This window comes from Neurospora crassa, linkage group V (genome assembly GCF_000182925.2).
Source record: "Neurospora crassa OR74A linkage group V, whole genome shotgun sequence".
Classification (NCBI taxonomy): Eukaryota; Fungi; Ascomycota; class Sordariomycetes; order Sordariales; family Sordariaceae; genus Neurospora; species Neurospora crassa.
The window spans coordinates 3759000-3779089 of NC_026505.1; the positions used below are offsets into that span (position 1 = coordinate 3759000).

A 20090-nucleotide genomic window follows, 5' to 3' on the forward strand; every position below is an offset into this window, starting at 1 on the left:
CACCCCCAATCCAGCCTCAACCAAGTGGGAAGCTGAGCCTGCATGGAAGCCTGCGTTTGAAAGACACCACCACCCAAACTCCCCTTAGCGATAGCCCCTAGGTTGTATTTGCCTGTTTAAGAAATGTCAACACCGCAATGTTGACATCTGCGTATTCACTGCGCCGCTTGTTCAGCACTGGTGAGACTGACGTTGCAAGTGCAACTTCTGAGACTTTGAAATCTTCTCTCTACGGTGCCGTGGGAGATCAGGTGAATAGTGTCTTTTTACATATATATGTGTGTGTGTGTGTTTGCGTGTGTTATCGACTCTTTAATTCTGACATGGACTATGTGTATGACCATCACCTGGTACTTTCAACCTCTGGCTGCCCTCGAAATGGATACCCAAGTTTCTCGCCCACAGGCACACATCACGCATGCCATGAGTGACTTCGAACACGAAATAAGGCAAAGAGATCAAGCCGGACATTCCGCCTTTCTCAAAGACAACTCTCGGTCATCCTCGGTATATGACGAGATAGTCGAAAGCTATAGCGACACAGCACCTAAAAGACACCAAGAAGGGTTCTCTTCAACTGTTCGGAATGTCGCTTCCCAGCCGGCACTACAACGGGAGGAGTGGTCTACAGGAGCCCAGCCACGCAACAAGCCAACAAGTCCACGTCTTTCTCCCCGTACCGGCACCTTTTTCGATGCCTTCCGCAACCATCAAGACTTAGGCTACCTAAAGCCACCGCCTCTCTCAGTGCCGATCTCAAGGCCTGTCGAGACAGCTCGCCCTCAAGGCCGAACACGAAGCTCCCCCGTTCCTCTCATGCATCGCCAAACTTCTAGAGTCAGCCTCTTTCCCAGGATCGATCATACTCCAGCTGTGACGCCATGTCCCTCCTATTCCGCACCCGAAATATCAATACCATTCCATAATCCGGCATCAAGCACAGCAGTTAGTGTCTCAAGCACGAGACACTTGACCGCAGCACCACCACCACCACCACCACCTGTTCCCCCGAAAGACACTTCACTTCGACCACCACCCGTTCCCCGGAAGGACACTCCCTCTCTACCACCGCTCAGAGTACCCTCACAAACTCTATCTACTAGCGACGATGCCTCCATGAGAAACCCCATCAAAGGCCCCGCTCTGTACACCCAGCCCCGTCCCGTCCCGTCGACTCCAAATCCCTGCCGTCATCACCAGCGCCAAGCGATGCGCCTCAACACGCCCTACATGCAAATGCTTCTCGCCCTTGACAAAATACCCCGTCTGCATAACATCCTCGTTTCGTGTTTTACCTGGATCCTTCTCGTTGCGTTTATCATCGTTACCGGATCCTTTCATACCCCTTCTGGATCCGTCGTGTATCTTATGGAATCGTGGTTCGCCGTCAGCCTAGGTTGCATGGCCCTCGGCATCCTAGGTTGCCTCTGGCTCGGCATCCGGTGGCGGAGAAATTATGTCTGGTTGATTAACAGGCTGTATATGCCTCTGTTTTTGAATGGACTGGCGGGTGTGTTGGCTACTTTGGTGAGTGTGCATGCGCAGCATAAAGGGGGGTGGTGTTTTCCGGCAGTGATGGCGATGGCAGTGGAAGGGGTTTTGATGGTTGTGTCGGTGGTGTCGCTTGGGTTGTATAATTTTTGGTTGTTGAGGAGGGTGAAGAAGTTTGAGAATGGGTATTATGGTAGGGGTAGAAATGACTGGGAGGGGGGAGAGAAAGAGGAAAGGTTCAAGAGTCGGGGATGGAATGCGCCGCCTCATGCACCGGGAAGTATTGTGTAGATGGTGAGTGTAGAAGATTAGGACGAATAGGAGTGGAGTGGGAGTGTATCCTGATGTAAGTCAAAGAGAAATCGTATATAGATGTTTAAGTGCTATGTATAAGTAGGCAGCCTTGACAGATGAGTTTAAACACGAAATAATAATAATTTAATATAAGGGTATCAAATCAGCGCAAACCCAACTTGAAGTTCCCGGCCATTCGCATCACCACCACCGCAATATCCAATATCTCACCTCAAAAGCGGACTCTCCTCATCAACTCTCCCCTGTTCTTCTTCCTCCTCCTCCTCCCCCAACAGCCCTTGTTCCCCTCCTCTCCCCTTCTCCGTCCCACCACCCAACCACGCAGCAACCCTAAACCCCCCATAACACCCCATCCCCGCCAAAAACCCAACCCCATCATTCTTGAACGCCAAAATCGTCCCCGCAGTCATCAACATGACCATCCTGTCCTGCTCTTCTCCTTCCACATTTCTTACCCCAACCCTCGCCAGCTCCACCCCCGCACCCAAAACCATGACTCCCAAAAACGCTTTGGGAAACTTACCCAACAACCCCAGCAGTCCTGGGCCAGGAAAGAACAGTCCAAGCAGGAATTTTGTGAGACCTAGCAAGATGATGGAGGTCCCGCTCCGTGCGCCGAAGCGGTGTTGAGCGGCGAGCCCGCCGGAGCCGTGGCAGAGGGGCATGCAGCCAAACGGGGCGGAGAGGAGGTTCATGGCCGAGATGGAGAGGGAGAGGGGGGTTAGGGGAACTGGTCCTTCTTCTGCTGAGGTGGGAGAGGAGAGGGGTTTCGGGGTTTCTGCCGAGGGGGTTTGCGGGGGTGCCGATGATAGTGATGAAGAGGACGCCGAAGGGGATGGAGATAGGGGCGAGTCAGACGATTCATCATCAGCATATAGCTGGGGATAGGAGTCCGGAGGGAAGAGATCGGAAGCGAGTGCTGAAGCGGCGATGATCGAGTTGAGTGTCGTCAGCGGGAGTTGAGCGATCGCCATGCTTAAAGCTTGCGGGTTGAGCAGCGAGCGGAAGACTTTGGGGTGGATGTGGTTAAGGGGGTTCCAGATCCATGTCCAGGGAGGAGCCGAGTTCGTCGGTTGGTCGTGGGGTGGTGGTGGTGGTGACTGAGGAGAGTCCTTGGACAGAGAAACCCTCACTACAGCAAACATAATCCCAACCAAAAATAACACCAACGCGTACGGTACCTGTACCGGCATCTTACTCCTCTTCTTCCTCCTTTCTTGAGGTTTCTCTCCAGACTGCTGCTGCTGCTGCTGCTGCTGCCCCAACCCAACAACCAACCCACCAAAAGCCAACACCGCCAACGCCCTACTATCCAACCACTCTCCTAATCCCCCATGCCCATTTTCATTTTCTTCGGGCGTCCACAACCACCCCAAAGGCCTAACCATCCCACCCCCCGCCGCCACCACCAAACTCATCCCCGCTCCCACTTGCACCCCCCTCACCACCGCGCCCGGCACCCACCTCATCACCCTCTTCAGCCCTCCCGTCCCGCCCAACAATAGCACAGCAAAGCCCACCCACGCGCCCGCCGCTACCGTCGTTTCCAAGTCTGCATTTTCCTGGAGAGAAGCAGCAGCAATCGCTTTCATCGGCTGAACCGGTAGCGGGACGCCAAATACCAGCCCTGTCAGGATGTTGAATAGGCCGGAGAAGAGTAAAGTGGAGGGAAGGTCGATGGAGCCTTGGAGGGAGAGGGCGAGGAGGAGGGGGAGGAGGGTGCCTAGGTCCCCGAGGGAGCCGGAGATTTCGGAGAGAAGGAGGTGAGGGGAGAGGAGGTGGTGGAGATTGTGAGTTATTATACGGTGGAGGCGGGGTTTGGTGAAGAACATTTTGTTTTTTCAAAAATTTATACTGATCGGTGACGGGGATGGTTGTGGTTCAGATTTGGGAGGGTTCAAGGATTATTGTGTGGTGATGAGGCGGGTGGGTTGGCGTTGGTGGGGCATGCTGTGTGGTGCTGACAGTAAGATAGGTATGTAGATAGATATTCAAGGATGGAATGAAATTGGTTAAAGGTTGATTGTGAGAGGTTTGGAGGTAAGTTGCGAGAATGAGCTTTATGATGTTCAAGAGACGGATATGTGGGATCGATGATGTTGAGGGGATAGGATGGTCCCCCGCTCTCATTGATTGTCGTCGAATTACGAAACAAAATTTGGTGGAGTAATTCATCGCCCAATTAGGAAAGTCGTCGATTAGACGGTGCTACATACGATGCTTTCGGAAGTGCGACACTCAATTGTAGCAAGTCGCACACAACGCTTCAAGGGTTAAGATGCAAAGATGCAAAGAAGAAAGAATTTTCATTCATCATTCATTCATGATAATATTACAATCGAACGCTCAGCCGCCCTTGAAGTAAATAACAAAAGAACGCCCTGAACCTTGGTATCATTCCTCATCACAAATCGTGTCCTCCAATAAAATCATCCCAACCACTAAACTGATATCACAAGTTGCTCATTAATGTGTTATCATTCTTGCTTTTGTCTGTTGAAAACACCAAATACTGGTCTTTTGACTGTTGTTCATCTTAGTCACAATCAGTGACTTAGAACCACCTCCTACGGCGAGGAGGAGCAGCGGCAATCCCGTAGTCGTTCTTAGGTTCGAGGTCCCTGTTCCTCCTCTTGTGGATTCTAGCCGAGCAGCAGGTGATGAAGAGAATGATCATGCCTAGCAACGAGCAGATGGCGGCAGCAAGAGTGGTCCAGGCAGCGGAGCCCCAGTGCGCGCGAGAGCCGCTGTCGTCGTCGTTGACGTTCGACTTGATGATGCTGAAAGTGACAAAGTCGATGATCATGATGACGACGGTGACGATGAAAGCCAGAGCGGCAACAAGCGAGGCGAGGAAAGAGCCGACGAGGCCGGCGCCGAGGGCGAGGAGGAAGGCGATGAAGTTGAGACCGCAGGCGATGGGGTGCAGGATCATGGCCTTGGTGAGTGCCTTGGTGGTTCTCTCAGCGTAGTTGGAGAAGGAGGTACCCTCGATCATGCGCATTACGTTGGCGGGGTTATAGCCGACGTGGGAGGAAGAGCAGGAGTCACTGTCCAGAAGGTTAGTATGATGCATATCCAGATATCGTAAGAAAGGTAACTCACGCTTGGCCATCGGCAATCTCGCACCAGCCAAAGGTACCAAAGGTTACCCTCTTGAAACCGCCCACGTGAAGTCTTCCGAAATCGACCTTCATGATTGAGATGTCATTGATGACAGGCGCAGAAATGCAGGTGACGATGAGCAGTACCGTTGCTACTAGTAGCAGGAAGGTGCCGAAGTGGTGGAAGAAGCCTGTCCTCGCCATTGTGATGGTGTGGTTGAGTCGTGATAGCTGAGATACCTTTTAGCGAAGAGAAGTAGGCAAGTTGAAGCCGTTTGATGTATGCCGTCCTCCACGTATAAAGACAAGTAGAAGGTGCTTGCTGGCATGTAAATCACAGGAAGGAGGAGAGTTCGACTGGGTGACGGTGGGTGACCAAGGCTGATTTAAAGAAGCTCTGGTATATTGAATGGACGGTGCGAGTGAAGGGACGATGGCAGCCAATCATAGACGGAAAGTGTCTAACATGTTTCCGGTTCTTGGCGTGTGATGCCATCCCACATGGGAAAGCAGCCCTGCGACGTCATTCCAAGCCCCCAGTGTCCCCTTCCTGCTTGACACAGACTGCCCCCTTCACTCAGTGCAAGGCAGCTGGAGTGACCTGCCCTGCGGACCAGCCCTATTCCATCAGACTTGGCATCTTGTCTTCAGACGGTGACTGGCTACCTTGACAAAGCTGCCTTTGTTCCATGGGTATCGGCTGTGACGGCTCTGAAGCTCTGCTGCCCTGGCTATGTTGAACGGCCCGGGCATGAGAACCTGCTGTGTAGTGTATGTGTGACCTTGGAGGTGAGACGACCTTAGAAGTGGTGGTGTCGCCAAGCCTGATTTACCCCGGCAGTGCTCTGACGGGACTGACGTAAATCTTGTAAGGGGGGTAATATCCCGATCCTAGGCTCGGGGTGCGGCTGCAGGGTAACTTGAAACTTCAGGGTAGCCTAGCAGAAAGCCGAGGAAGTCCTTAGTTGAATGGGGGATGACAAGGTAACCCATCTCGGGCTTGACGTTGTCCAAGGTGCCAAGCCAACCGTTTGCAAGACCCTTTCAGGGCGATCGATATGAGCACAACGATGGTGATGACGGAACCAGCTGAGATAGGTCATTCGCTGGAATACCTATTTGTACCCGAGAAGACTGCCGTGAGCCATAGCAGCACACTTCACACATGTTGGGTGTGTCTTGTTGACCTGAGACAGAGTGGTGGAAGAGACAACGTAATGTCGATTATACATAAGTTACGATACCCGTGCTGTTGTCTTTGACTTTCCGATAGAACAGCTTGTGTGATCTGCAATTTCTTGTCAACAAAAGTATAAGTCCCAGAAGAGCCAGCTTGTCCAGCACATTTCAAAACATGATGTTAGGACCTGGATATCACCGAAATAGCTGTGGAGACAATCCCACGAATTCACGATAACTGTCGCCAAGTTAAGGGCCAGGGACACAACATGGCTGCCACGCGCTTGCGAGCGGAGGTGGACCGGTTCCCCAGATTGCGCATCGGGATCCGGTTGAAGACGCTGTTGTGATGAAATGGGTGAAGTCAATTGAAGAAGACAAACAAACAGATGGTGCGTGACGGATCCCTTTAAGCGGCAGGCCAGGTGGGGTCGATGGATGATGTTTAGTGTCATTCAAGACACCCTAACCCTAACTGCTTCCATTTACCACTTCAACCCAGGGTCGGCGACGACATTCCTGTTCGTCATCGATGCATGCGAGGATTCGTTTGCGTAATAGCTGAAAAATTTCAGGAGGTCGGAAGTCTCATATAGACTCCTCAAATTTGCAACAGTACGGTGTTCTCTGTTCTAGAAAATGTCGAAAGAAAGCCATCTGGAAAGAACTGCAAAGGAACCCCGTCATGAGGTTGTTCACCCAAGACTTGTGAATAGCTGCACCGTAACTGACACTCGTGTAGGCACTGCATACCGTTATTATCCAAGATGTCAACCAAGTCAACGATTCTATTAGAGTATTTCGGTTCATGATCCCCAACCAGACGACAATCCAAGTAAGCATCACTCAAAGGATCGATCACCTTCACTCCCAGCAGAGTGCTGATTCATTACCCAGTTCTCTGCGGGGCAATGGCTCGATGTCTATGTTCCGACCGTATCTAAGGCCGGAGGTTTTACCATAACCTCTGCGCCCTCAGCTGCAGTTGCGCAACAGGGGCTAGATGACCATGCACCACAGGCCTATCTTGAACTGGCTATCCAGAAGTCGCCAAATAATCCACCAGCTGCTTGGCTCTGGCAGCCTGTTCCGGAAATCATGAATGCTGAAGTCAAGGTCCGCGTTGGAGGCAGCTTTGTGTGGCCGCCGGCCGGCATCGACGTCTCGTCACTTCGCAAGGTTGTACTTGTGGCTGGTGGTGTAGGCATCAACCCCTTGATGAGTATACTCTCCGCCATTGCGGATGACGTGAAGCATGGAAAAGTTTCTGACATTTGTGAAGTGACAATGCTTTATTCGATGAAGGACCCCGGGCCACCGAGAGATGTCACGAAAATGCTGTTTTTGGAGAGGCTTGCCTGGCTCTTCGCAAAAAGCATGGTTCGAGGGACGTTTCGGTTATATCTTACACGACCCCTTGACACCCAGCAAAGGAATGATGTTTCCAATATTGGGGGTGGCATTGTGAACTGCCATGGCTTTGGAGTGAAGTTCGCCAGCAGAAGAATATCACTATCTGATATTGCATCATCTGTTGGGGATGACAGAGACTCAGCAGTGGTATATGTTTGCGGTGTTCCTACCATGACTGATGAGATGGTAGAGAGATTGGTCTCCAATGATGGGCTAGGCATGAAGCGCGACAGAATCTTGTTCGAGAAGTGGTGGTGATTTGCACTGCTTCAACTGGCCGTCGAGGAGTAGATTAAGATGGCGACTAAGGTTCGCGGGGAGAAAATTGAAGGATGTAAACGGAGACAACGTGACGGCATTTCTACCAAACGAAAACCTTCAGTCTGGGTTCCGACGGCACCGAATCCCAACCTCCACTTTCAGGTGAATTGGGATTCGAGGTTGACGTATGCACCTTCCCACTCCCAAACCGTCACTCACCCCGCGCCTGGGATCGATGGTGAATGGGGTTTTCTTGTCCGACGAGTGCAGAAAGCAACGAACCATCCAAAGGTCTCGAGACGCCCGACCTCCCCTTCGATTACGCTCTCGACAGCGCATCGAGGCCGATACCTATCCTTGTGCGTGCGCCAGACAAGGCACCTTCACGCCAGCAAGACATGTCTGTCTAAAGTATATCTTTAACTCCGCACTCGGCCTCGACGAAGCCATCACCTACTCCACAATTTACCTTTCACGATGCCGTGCCTACGAGGAATTGAGATCTCTCTCGTGACCGACCCATCCAACGAGCGTATCCCCGAGTTTCCGCATCCCGAGGGGTCATCTGCCCGCTTGATCAGTTCCCATGGCGGTTCAGCAAAGCAGGAATCCGTTTCTACACGCAAAACTGGCCCCACGGTTGCGACGTATATACCGTCCGTTCCAGGTACTAGATCTTCTTCCGACTGGCCATGTCCGGCGTGTTAACTGTTAGTACGTTTATAGGCCACTGCTTTGCGATTAAGTACAACATCAACGTTGTCCCTCCTCCACCCTGCAAATATGTCTTCTTCAAGTTATTCTTGAACGGCCGAGCGATCACCTCTTGGGGCATCAACCCAACCGAGAGACAGCATGGCAACGTTGTCAAGTCACTGTGGGCACCAGACCCAAGCTACAACGGACAAGCAGGTCTCGAGTGTCGCAATTTCGTGTTCCTCCCGGGACAAGAAACCAGATCCCCTGCTGAAGACGGTGGCCTGATTGAAGTGAAGGTTTTCCGAGCACAAGACAGAAAGGCTCGGGCACCGAAAGTGGAGGACTTTCACCCCCAGAAGAACTATGGCATCGCGTAGGTGACTGCAGCATGGAAAGCCTGTCGTGTGGTGGAAGGCTGATCAATGTCATAGTTCCCCCAGTATCGGCCTTATGGATCAGCCTCAGCATGCCTGCTTCTATCATTGGCATCTCATCGATGCTAGGGACTCGCCCTTTGCGACATTCAGATTCCACTACCGCTCGTGGGATAGCCTTGAGCAGCTGAACCTGATACCCCAGAGGGAGTTTAAGTTTGTACGATCCATCTCTACCAACGCACTAAGCCGCAGCACGACAATGGAGTTTACCGAAGACATGCTGCGCCAAGCGGACGATAGTCAAGCGACACTGGTCACGAACGATGACAATGGTGACGAAGAGTCAATCTTTGAAGGAAGTAAAATCCACAGTGACAGACGGAACCAAGCCAACTACTCTCTTAGAAGCCCTCCGATCGTGTTCCCTCTGTCTTCCCTCTCCGAGAACATCCCTCAGCCAAGCAAAGCACTCCGAGATGCTTATCGCGACTCGTATCTCCAGCGACCCTTACCAGAACTCCCACGCGAAGAGCCGGGCGTCGTGTCACGGCGTGCATCTATATCATCTGCCGTGTCGGGTTGTCCATCTCTGACCCCTTCGCTCAAGAAACTCGTTGACGATGGAGCCTTTGACGATGATGATGCTTTTGAGATTGGCGTAGCGCGGGCCGCTCCGCAACATGAACCCAACTCTTCCGGCACTCCGGACAAAGAGGGCCCAAGATCGGAGACACTCGAGGACGTTTCCATGTCAGATTACGCGACATCGCCAGCCTCAACCAGTGAATACTACCCAAACATGGCTTCATCACCTGGCCGGTATTTACCAACAACCGGCAGCAGTTACGTTCTCGGCCTCGAGTGTTTCACCCTCACCCCTCAAAAGGAAGATGGCGTCCCAGCTTCTCACACACAGTCGGGTCGAAAATTGTCAACGCAAGCTTTGCCTCCCTGGTACAGGTCCGAGCAAGATCTGTCCCGGGTTACGAGAATCAAGTTGTCGGAAGCGGAGTGGATGAGCCGAACACCTTCGCCTGCTGAAAGGGAACAAGCGAATATCGCAAGACGTTTATGGAGCCCTTCTCCTAGCACCTCGGCACGCACTGGCCGGCTTGGGGGTATTCTGAAGAAGTCTTCGAAGGGTTCGGAGAGTCTGGAAAAGGAGGAAGTCCGTTCGGAAATTGTGGGCAACTGGATTTGAATCGGCCATTTTTACCATCCCTCGCCTGATTACGAAGCTATCTGGGCTTTGTCATTCATCATTTCAAGCAAGTCAAGGTTGAGAAAGAAGTTGTAGGTTGCGCATTACCTCTATCTATATCCCACACTTGTTCTCTTTCCATCGGTACTTTTTCAGAGGCTCGCATTTCAGCCGCATAGCGTGGGAGCTGATTGGTATACAAGGTAATTATACATAAGCAAGCGCAATGATTGTGGTAGTAGGCTGATGTTCCAGCAATATTTGAGTACTAAGGTCTGACATTAGCAAGCCCGCATTTAATATCGTTGCCTCGTTCTCCCAATCTTCCAGCATTGGTAACATTCAGGACTCCGTATATCGAGAGGCGTCAAAAAATTGGTTCTGTTTTCCCTCCGGCTCGCTCGTGCGGTGCCGTGCTGTTGTAATAGTTCTAGTGCCGTATCCCTAGCAGTATGTGCGTATCATCATCAACATTGCAGTGCCATGCCCTTATTTCGACCCCAACACCGCCCTGGAATCCTCCTCCTTACCCAAGATTCCCAAGTTCCGTATCTGTCCGGCCGTCGGTGGGTTGGCCTTGTATCCGCCTTCTGCTTCGGCTTTACGATAGGCAGCTTGGAGGGCTTGGACTCTGGCGGCCTGTTGTAACGGGGAAAGATGGAATCATAAGTGTTAGTGATGAGGGACACTCTCTCTTTTGGTGTATGTGGATCTTTAATCCCCTCCCTCCACGTGGAGCATCGTATGTAAGGTTTCCTGAAGGTTTGAATGGTGATGATCTGGGGTTTGGTTGCTGTACGGACCTCCTTCTTGTGGTGCAAGCACTCGTAGTAATCCTCCAGCATCGGCGAGCACTTCTTTCTGCCCGACGCGTCCTCCTCGTTGCTGTTGACCACGTAGCAGGCGAGCACTTCTTGCCAAAAGGGAAAGCACCGGGATGGACCTGGTAGTTGTCAAGCAATGACAGGGCATTTCATTAGCATTCCAGGTTCACGTTGATGATATGTGCAGCGGGCGATATAATCGCATCGGTTTGGCGACAAAGCATAAAGTTCAATTGCACGTCGTTTCCAGCAACTGACTGTCCAAATTGATGGAATTGGGAATAGGTAATCAATAACATACCCCCGTTCATGCCATAGCCGGACGACATGGCGGGCTGTGTGTATGCGCTGCGATGGGTGTCGGCTCGGCGGGTTGTAAATTGCGGGGAAGGACCTGAGTCGTGACTCGCGTTGGAAGTGGATGAGCTTCGGTCGTGATGCGGGTCTCTTCGCGGGTCTCCTCGACGACGGCGACAACGGCGACGTGAGGTTGAACTGCTCGGTCGAATGCGATCCACCACTGCAAGCTTCAGGTTAAGATGTGGCTAGTATCACCGGTCCACTGTGGGCCTTGAAAGTGGTGAGCCACACTTTCATGACATGAGTGTATGGTAAGCCACAGTTGTCCCCAGATTTCGCAGCTGAGACCAGAGGGGCAGCTACAAGCAGCTTGGCGGGAGCTCTTACACAGGGCTTCAGCTGAGCTTTTGGCGGCAGGCACTGGCGGGGCCCACTAAGAAGCTCCAGGGCCCCAGCCGGGCCTGGGGTTGTCACTGCAAGTGGAGGCTAAGTGACGGGGGAGCTGTTGTTGCGCTGCAGGCAATGTGTTCATCAACAATGTTCCGGAATCCACACATTTCCTCTTCACACTCATCCCACTCTCTGTACCGCGACACATGAGTACCTTTATTGACCAAGACCTAGTTCTAACAAGGGAAAACCAGTTTAATATACCACTACAATAGTTTTTCCATCGGCACGACTAGCCATGAAGTCTGAAGGCATCCCAACGCCCAATCGACTATAAGCATCGCATCCCTCTAAACGAAGACTCCGCGACAATGGCCCTCTTCCTCTCTCCCCCTAAGCTTGTGTTGCTCGCCGTGCACCTTGCTGTCAAGGCCGACATTGATAGCTTGACCTCCCTCGCCGCTCACCATGGCTCCGTTCTTCGCAAAGAACTACTTCTACGCATCCTGCTCACATACCTTCCCGAGACTTTACGATCGAGCGACTACGTCACCCTAATCGAACATATCGAACGTGGAGAGTTTCCAGAATCGCAACTTGATTCCACCGAGAACGAACAGAAGCATGAAATTGACGTTTCTTCGGTCGAGTCGCTTACCGAAGAGGAAGCTATCAAGAAGGTCAAGAAGCTCCGGCTGCTACCCCTGTCCTCCCCCGAGGCTCCATCCACGGCAGAGGTCGCCGCCGACGATACAACATCTCTGTTCTTATTGCGCAGGTCCTACAAGGTGGATGAAGAGGCTGGATTACTCACTGAGCTACCCGCTCTGTTGGCGCCATTCTTGGATCATTCCCCCGCAATCAGGTGGCTTTTGGTCTCGACGATAGTGCCGCTTCTGCGGCGCAACTGCGAATATTACCCTAACGAACCGATTCCGTACACGCTGGCGGCATTCCAGAGGTTGCCTGAAAGAACAATAGCGAACGTGTTGTTGTCGCAGACAGGCGCTCGCGAGGAGGATTATGGACAGATTGGACGGGACCTGAAGGGGATGATCGCGCCGTGGATACTGGATAGGAAGCGTTGGAATAACAAGGATCGGGAATCTGGTTCGGCTGAGGGATTGACGCCTAGAGGTCCCGACACGAATGAGGATCTTTGTCCAGGATGGAATCAGGTATTGCGTTGGCTCACTTCGAATGCCTCGAAAAACTGGAGGGTGGCGGCCAATGCATTCGACCAGTGGGAGGGTCCCCAATCCGTGGATTTTGGGGGGATTCTAGGAGGAGGAGAGGAAGCCCAATTGAACGACGAACAACGGCGCCATCTCGACTGGACGTACGCTCAAGCTGCTCTGGCATCTACATATCTGATCTCGAATGCATCAGTTGAAGCACTGGAGGGGGCTTATGCGATTCTTAACAGGGCTGTCATCGTCACCAACCAGGACCCTCTTCCACCACTGCAGAATGCGGTGGGCTTGTTAGCACCACTTGCCGAGCAGGTTGATGGCATAGTGGCCTCGCCAAAGAACGCGACCTACTTGCGTAATGACCTCTTGGACTCATCAAACATTCTTACGTGGCCAACGGAGACGTCAACTGCTTTTTGCCAAGCCCTAATAATAAGTGCCTTCATCCTCACCAGAGCTGGGTCTCCATGCACCCTTAGGAGGGTGGGTGAGCTCGCACTGTTGCAGGATGAGCGGGAGCAAAAAGCGGAAGCCCTCAAGCTCATTCATTCTTTGGCTAACCAGGGACCAAAGACGGACGACAAGTTCTGGATGAAAGCCCGCGATGAGATACTGTGGCTTCGTGATTGGGGTGCTGAAGATGCCTGGGGTGCCACCGACTCGAGGCCTAAGGGCATCTTCAGCCAGCTTAAGAAGGAGTTTTTGGAGGTTGAGTTCCTCAAGGCTTTGCTCACTAACACTCGTTACGCTCTGGCAAAGTCGATTTATGAAGATTCGGTTGAACGGCCATTGGACGAAAAGGTGCTGAAAGATGCCGTTTTCTCTACGGCCATGACCGCTTACGACAACGCCTCCAATCCCAACCGCACAAGGGGTGGGCTCAAGAAGTGTGATGATATGTGAGTTTTCTAGCGTCCGTGACGTTGTACGAATCACACTAACTCCAGGAACAGCATCAAAGCATTCCCCAACACAATCTCAAAGTCTGATCCCGTTGCCCAAAAGATCGAGGCTCTTCTCCAAGCCACGCATGCCCTCAGTGAATTCCGCCTCGTACTAAAACAAGGTGAACCCTTCACACCGGTTGTTCTACGAGTTCACGCCGACCCTATCTCTATCATCGACAGAATCCTCGAACAGAACCCCAAGAGTTACACCCGACTTCATGACCTCCTCGATATTGGAGCCGGAATGGTCAAAGCCGGATTAACAACTACCACCAAAACTCCAGCATCAAAACAGCAACACAGCAGCTACACGACCGCAACCCTCTCTTCCGAGGAGGAAGAAAAGCAACGCCTAACAGCCGAGCGCCGTATAACCGCCATGTGCATTGACGCCGCCCTGACCGAAGACGACTTTGAGACTGCCTACTCCTACATCCTCAATCGGCTCTCCTCCCCACCATCCTCCAGGAACAGATCCTCTACCCCATCATCAGTCGTCATAGAAGACGACTACTCCTGGAAAGCCGCCCTCCAAGCAGGCAAGTACCGACGCACCAGCCGCACCGTCCGGCCCACGCACATCGGCACCAACGCCTCCGCCAACCCAGAGATCCGCCATCTCGAGCAGCGTATCGAGTGTCTCTCCACAGCTTTACGCATCGCCCCCACCCCCACACTCCAAGAGATCCTCAATGCATTCCGAAGAGCAGAAGAGGAACTTGATTCCGCGCTCAAAGCCGAAGAAGAGGCCGAAGACGCGTGGGATGCGGCAGGGGACTCGATGCATGGTCATCATGGTGGTGGGCAACGGGTGCCAGGGGCGTTTGGTACACCACCTGGTGGTGGTGGTGGTGGTACTAGGCAACATATCTCCGCTACAGGTATTGGGAGTGGTGGATCAAGCGCCGCTGCGGCTGCTGCGCGCTCAGCCAAATCATCATCATCATCAAACTCGCGTCATCAGCAGCTGAAGCATAAACAAACAGAAGAAGCGCCCATGTCCCTCTTCGACCTCTCGCGCGCCTCGGTCCTCTCCGCGCAAAAGAACCTCTCAGCTCTGTCCTCTCTGCAGCGCGTCGCCGGCGGACTCGGTGGTCATCTGGGTGGTGTAGCTGGTGGACTAAGCGGTAGTGTAGGCAGTCTAGTTGGTGGGTTCACCTCCTCCTCTTCCTCCAATACTACCACAAATGCTGCTGGTAGGAATAGCCTCAGCAGTGATCGTGATCGGGATATGATGAGGCCGGGTAGCAGAGGTAGTACGTCTACCGCCGGTGGCGGGATGACCAACAGCTTCTACAGCGACGGAACTGGAACTGGAGGGGAGGAAGGTAATGGAGGTGGTGGTCAACAGGGGAGAGTAAGAAAGAGAGACCAACTAAGAGAAGCGGCCATGGGTACGTTGGTGTCGGGCGTGGGGTGGTTGGTGGGTGCGCCGGCGCCGACACAGGCACAAGCACAAGCACATGGGGGCAATGGGAATAATAATGGGCATAGGAGAGAAGAATAGGAGCAGGTGTGGTAATCTTTTTTTTTTTTTTCTCTTTTGAGTTTCTGGATAGGGGAGGGATTGCATAATTGTTTTTTTTTAGCGTTTGAGTACTGTACAAAAGAAGGTCATGATGAAATGGAACAGTGTTGACCTGTTGTTTCATCTAGTCATCGTACTTTAGGGTGGTTTGTAAACGGTCCTGGCTGCGTGAAGGGGGGAGAGGGGGGGTGACTAGTTGAGGAGCTGACTGAGATGAGGTGAGGTGATGGCGGATCGAGATGAATTTTGTGATCTCCAAATTGGTCAGTTTGTGAAAAAAAGAAACCGCAAGTTTGAGAGTACTACTGGAAGGGGTCATCATCGCTGATTGACCTTTGACAGTAAAGGTTTGGTCAAGTTCCATCTTGGATCAATCCCTTTCTTTGTTATCTACAGTCTATTCAGATAGGTTGTAGACTTGGACGACCTAGATAACTTTTATTCATCTGCGAATTACTCTTGTTCATTGGTTGGGACTGTTCAAGAGGTTCTCACCCCATCAATGGCTTGCCAAAGAGGTGCTTCTAGCCCTAGCGGCTACCACCTTTGCGGCTTGAACTCCAATTTAATCTTTATGTAACATCTTTTTACTGTCTCCTGAAGTAGACGTAAGACTACCTAAGTCACTTCCACTAAGCAATGCACATACTTCATCCTTCAATCTATGAGATTGATTCATTTATTGCTTAATTATACCTCTCTAGTCTGAACATGTGATACCAAATCCTCCGTTCGTTATCCCTTTTAAACAAGCCATTGTTGCCCAGAAAAGACACTTCATATAACTCTATGCAACCGTGAAAATCAAGCTACTGCTTTGATGGCAGTAGTAAAAGTTGTACAAGAAAATCAAGTGCCAATGCGAGCCGTATTATTGTTGTTGCCATATGTAGGTAGTGGCCAAGCCGAGAAGGTAGGTATCGCTCTTCATTCCTCGTGAAAGTCTTGTTTCGCCAAGTCAGGAGCAGTCGGAACACCCTGTCCTGAATGCATCCGCCGTTGTATTTCCAGGCATCGTGTTTCATGATCACGCATGTCTGACTGATACGCGAAAGGCTTTTTGCAGCGTAAACACAGAACCAAGCGATACTTGGTAGCATTGTTATGGGCAAAATCCAGACGTACAAAGGGTAGATGTCGCTTTAGCCATATCTTGTTCGCGAATGGCCTTTAGAACATCTGACAGAGAAGAATGCCATACTTGGTAGCATTATCTTGGGCGAGATCCAGATGTGCGCAGGACAGATGTCGCTTGAAAGCGAGTATGGATAGCCAATGCGTTAACAGACCGGACAATCCAACTTGCCATTCAGACGGGTCGGCCTGGGTCCGTCATCATTGTTTCGGCCGAGTAGGGAGGTACCTAAAGTTTGATCGGCAGTATCTTTATGGGTGATCTCCCGAGTATGACTCTACTCTGATTCTGAATCACCGTCCATGCCTAACAATGTCTTGTCAAGATCGTCCAGGTCTTCCTGGTCCTCGGCGTCCCGTTCACCATCATCGTTACCATCGGCGTCATCCTCAACGTCATCACCTTCGCCTTCACCGTCGCCTAGGCCAAGTAGCGCCTTGTCATCGTCATCCAAATCATCGACATCGTCCATGGGCGTATCGGCATCGTGGGAATCAGCGGTGTCCTGTCTCTGGATACCGTTCATCTTGCCAGTGCGAAGAATTACCGGCTTGTTGGCGGGGACGTAAGCACGGCGACGGGCATTACGCTCCAAAATTTCGGCCTCGTCCTCAGTTTCCGCCGGATCGATGTCGTGCTTGGACGGCGAACCCTCCCCGTCGTCTTCGTCACCGTGGCCTTCACCATCGCCGTTGGCATCTCCATTAGTGAGCTTTGGCCGCTTAATCGGCCTGATAACGCCGAGGTCCGGATCATTGGACTCCTCCCACCGGCTGAGTCGGCGCTGGGCGCGCCTTAGGGAGGCCGAGTACGAGGCGAATTCCTCTCCAAAGTCATCATCTTCGTCTTTGAGCTGGCAGAGACCAACGTAGCCTTTCTCTCGGAAGGGGTAATTCTCTCCGAATCCGGTGTAGTTCACGGCCCCTGCGAGGAGAGCCTGCTTATTATAGTTAACAGTCTCCTCGTCCTCGCTATCGCTGAAGTCAGCCCATTCCTTGGCTTTGTCGAGCCTGTTGACCACACGGATAATGGAGCCATCGACGCGACGCTGCTTTCGGCTGCGATGGTGGCTTCGCGTGAGTCCTCTGTCCAGAATCCACTCAACGCGTTGGGACCTATTACGTTCGACGGCAAGCTGATGAGCGGTCGGTGGACGAGGTTTCCTGTGCACAACACCTTCGAGCATCTGGCCACCGGCGGGCGATGAGCCTTCGAAGATCTGATATTTTAGGGAGTTGCCACCCCTACGGTTAGTAGTCTGTGGAAAAGCGGCAGGATGCCTACCGACCAGAGCCCTAGGCGGCGGAGTAGATCTGATGCTGTCCAGGTCGCTATCAACCTTGGAAGGCCTGATTCGGGGAAGAATGCCAGTTGTGGGACCAATCTCATCACCAGCAGGGAAGCCACGGCCTCTGCCACCCTTTCTAGTTTGGCTCTCGACCATGAACTGCTGGTCTGCCTCAATGATCTTGGCTCGCATCTTTTGCTTGTCCAAGCCGAACTTGATTTCTTCGTCGGGATCCTTGTTCTCGGCCTCCTCTTCTTCTTTCGTCATCTCTACCAAGCGCGGTACGCCCTGGTTTGCAACGTCGAGCCCGTAGTCAACACCTGCCCCGAAGGGATTCTCATCGCAGCCCTCCTCAGTAAAGTCAGATTCAAGGTAGAACCACATGAGCCATAGAAAGGCACGAGCGCGGCTGGTGCTGGAATAGTTGGTCTTCATGATCAAGTCATGGAACTCTCGACCAGGCGGGAAATGCAGCTCGGCGATCTTGCTAGCCTGTTGGCAGATGACGAACAAGAGGTTGACGGGATTTGTCCTGGGTACGTGGGTGGCACGCGCCTTGATGGCGTCGATGGAGTTGGGCTCATCCCTGTCTTCGGCGCCTCCTTTCAGAATAGATTTGAGACGGGGTGCGTCCTGCAGTTGCTTGTACGCATGGGGGTCCTGCTGGGCCTGGAGCGAAGGGATGGCGTGGTATGTACGGAGTTGTGCACGCATTTCGGGAAAGACTGCGGAGGAAATTGTCAGCAACAAAGAAGAGCAAGGCGGATGACCCTCGAGAAAACTTACAGTTAAGGGTCGTGTTCATACGACCAATGTTGACGAGGAGACACACCATGGCCATTCCTTTTGCGGCATCACGATCACTAAGCAGCTTGTCGCGAAGGACTTTTGATGTCTTGCTACTCCTCGACATTGTGTCGATGTAGAGATCGGCAAAGCACTGCTTGCCAATCTTGTCGGGTTCGTAGCTGTTGGTGAAAACCTTTTGTTCGTTGTCGAACACGGCCTTGAGGAAGTCGTACTGGATGTCCTTTCGCCAGAGCGGTTCTCCGTCCTCCTTTTTCAGATGCCGGATCTTCCCAATAACGTTGGTCCCTGATCCATCATCGCGGCCACGGCCTCTTTTCCCACGAGGCAGTCTAGACTCGCTTGGCTCGGGGGTGGCAGCCATGGTAGCGTCGTTGTCCTCGGTTACGCTGGCGGCAGTGTGCGAAGACTTTCCGGGTTGGTGGGCGGGGGAACTGGGAGTGTCGACATCTGACAGTGCAGGAGAGGCAGCACGAGAGCTGGGTGAGGCGGCCATGGCTTTTATCTAGCTGGGAGAGCGCGGGTGGCTCTCGGGTCGCAGGTTGCTGTACCTAATGGAAATCGGTTTGCCCGTCGGAGCTACTCGGTCTGATCCTGCTGACGAATGCTTGAGGTACCGCGGGTATGACGAAGGGGCAAGACAGCAAGCGCCCGGGGGAAGTCGCAGGACAGGACACGCAATGGAGGCTTTGGTTGGCGATGACCCGTTTGTAGTTTCCCTTGTGATGGGCCTGCAGAGTCCGACCGCAGACTCTGGGCGCGCGCGCGCAGGGAAATCGCAGGGAAATCGCAGGAAACGGCAGCAACCAGCTGGAGTTGATGCGCGATATGGAAGGAGGGGATGAATGAATCTCGCGATTATTTTGTCTAGAGTACTGAACCGACTATGCTGATGATGATGCCTTTTGCCGATGGCGCAGAAATGGCCGAAGCGTGCGTTGATTCACAGAGGCACGTGGTGAGGGAGATGGCGATGCAAACAAATCATGACTTGGTGGGCAGACGAAGAAATTGCGAGGGAGGAGTGCAGTGGTGGTGGGAGTGGTGGCGGGAGGAGGAGACGGAAAGGGATGAAGGGATTGGCATAGCTGAGTAGGCACAAGCAGCAAGGAGTTGGCGAGAACGAGGAACACGGAGAAAGAAAATACATTTCAACCGACATGATGCTAGCAGCTTCCCCTTCCAGGTTTGTGCCGCCGTGGTGACCGTGACCTGACAACGGGATACCTGACGGACGGGATGGAATAAAGGTAAATGTACTCTGGGCCGACCATGGATGCTTTTCCATCTGATTATTCCCAATCTCCAGCATCAAGTCATCGAGACTTCGTTGGTTGTTGAGTTGAGGGCGTGTGCCCCTAATTCTCGCAATTTGGGACCATCATCGTCAAATTGTGTGGGCGGTCGAAAGCCCCGTGTGGTGCATCGTCGCGTCCTGTTTTGGCCGGCAAAAATTGGGTGTTGCCGAGTGTCGCAGGTGTCGATGCCTGCTTCTGGCGATCGAGCCGTGTGTGTGCAGTGGGTGAGCCTTCGCCCGTCGCCCGCCCGTCGCTCATCGCGGTCAGTGACGTTTCGACCCCGGACCCTTGGCCTCCACATCGAAGGGTGACCAGGGCACTAAACGCGGTTATCTGTCGC

At 52.6% G+C, this 20090-nt stretch overlaps 8 protein-coding genes across 8 annotated transcripts; 4 read left to right on the forward strand and 4 right to left on the reverse strand.

Annotated features, from left to right (window-relative positions):
- The first annotated feature begins 325 nt into the window (after window positions 1-325).
- Window positions 326-1820, forward strand: NCU01355 (hypothetical protein). Its single transcript, XM_011396212.1, has one exon. The coding sequence runs from the start codon at window positions 331-333 to the stop codon at window positions 1780-1782; it is 1452 nt and encodes a 483-aa protein (XP_011394514.1). The 5' UTR covers window positions 326-330; the 3' UTR covers window positions 1783-1820.
- Window positions 1821-1841: 21 nt separating this feature from the next.
- NCU01356 (hypothetical protein) lies at window positions 1842-3882 on the reverse strand. The gene has a single exon (XM_955615.2). The coding sequence runs from the start codon at window positions 3636-3638 to the stop codon at window positions 2013-2015; it is 1626 nt and encodes a 541-aa protein (XP_960708.1). The 5' UTR covers window positions 3639-3882; the 3' UTR covers window positions 1842-2012.
- A 213-nt stretch (window positions 3883-4095) lies between these two features.
- NCU01357 (hypothetical protein) lies at window positions 4096-5337 on the reverse strand. Its single transcript, XM_955616.2, has 2 exons — window positions 4912-5337; window positions 4096-4856 (listed from the first exon to the last, which is right to left on the reverse strand). Exons 1-2 carry the CDS (start codon window positions 5112-5114, stop codon window positions 4361-4363), a joined length of 699 nt encoding a protein of 232 aa, XP_960709.1. The 5' UTR covers window positions 5115-5337; the 3' UTR covers window positions 4096-4360.
- A 1021-nt stretch (window positions 5338-6358) lies between these two features.
- On the forward strand, window positions 6359-7760 carry NCU16999 (hypothetical protein; the record flags this gene model as incomplete). Its single annotated transcript, XM_011396534.1, has 4 exons — window positions 6359-6420; window positions 6592-6610; window positions 6832-6924; window positions 6987-7760. The coding sequence occupies 4 exons, from the start codon at window positions 6359-6361 to the stop codon at window positions 7758-7760; spliced, it is 948 nt and encodes a 315-aa protein (XP_011394836.1).
- Window positions 7761-8240: 480 nt separating this feature from the next.
- Window positions 8241-10040, forward strand: NCU01358 (hypothetical protein; the record flags this gene model as incomplete). Its single annotated transcript, XM_955617.3, has 3 exons — window positions 8241-8430; window positions 8490-8835; window positions 8894-10040. The coding sequence occupies 3 exons, from the start codon at window positions 8241-8243 to the stop codon at window positions 10038-10040; spliced, it is 1683 nt and encodes a 560-aa protein (XP_960710.1).
- A 19-nt stretch (window positions 10041-10059) lies between these two features.
- nuo11.5 (NADH:ubiquinone oxidoreductase 11.5) lies at window positions 10060-11376 on the reverse strand. The gene is made up of 3 exons (XM_955619.3): window positions 11166-11376; window positions 10844-10983; window positions 10060-10679 (listed from the first exon to the last, which is right to left on the reverse strand). The coding sequence occupies exons 1-3, from the start codon at window positions 11191-11193 to the stop codon at window positions 10530-10532; spliced, it is 318 nt and encodes a 105-aa protein (XP_960712.1). The 5' UTR covers window positions 11194-11376; the 3' UTR covers window positions 10060-10529.
- Window positions 11377-11667: 291 nt separating this feature from the next.
- Window positions 11668-15820, forward strand: NCU01361 (hypothetical protein). Its single transcript, XM_955620.3, has 2 exons — window positions 11668-13646; window positions 13701-15820. The coding sequence occupies exons 1-2, from the start codon at window positions 11926-11928 to the stop codon at window positions 15199-15201; spliced, it is 3222 nt and encodes a 1073-aa protein (XP_960713.1). The 5' UTR covers window positions 11668-11925; the 3' UTR covers window positions 15202-15820.
- On the reverse strand, window positions 15820-19901 carry NCU01362 (INO80 chromatin remodeling complex). The gene is made up of 2 exons (XM_955621.2): window positions 18432-19901; window positions 15820-18370 (listed from the first exon to the last, which is right to left on the reverse strand). Exons 1-2 carry the CDS (start codon window positions 18946-18948, stop codon window positions 16635-16637), a joined length of 2253 nt encoding a protein of 750 aa, XP_960714.1. The 5' UTR covers window positions 18949-19901; the 3' UTR covers window positions 15820-16634.
- Window positions 19902-20090: the final 189 nt, after the last annotated feature.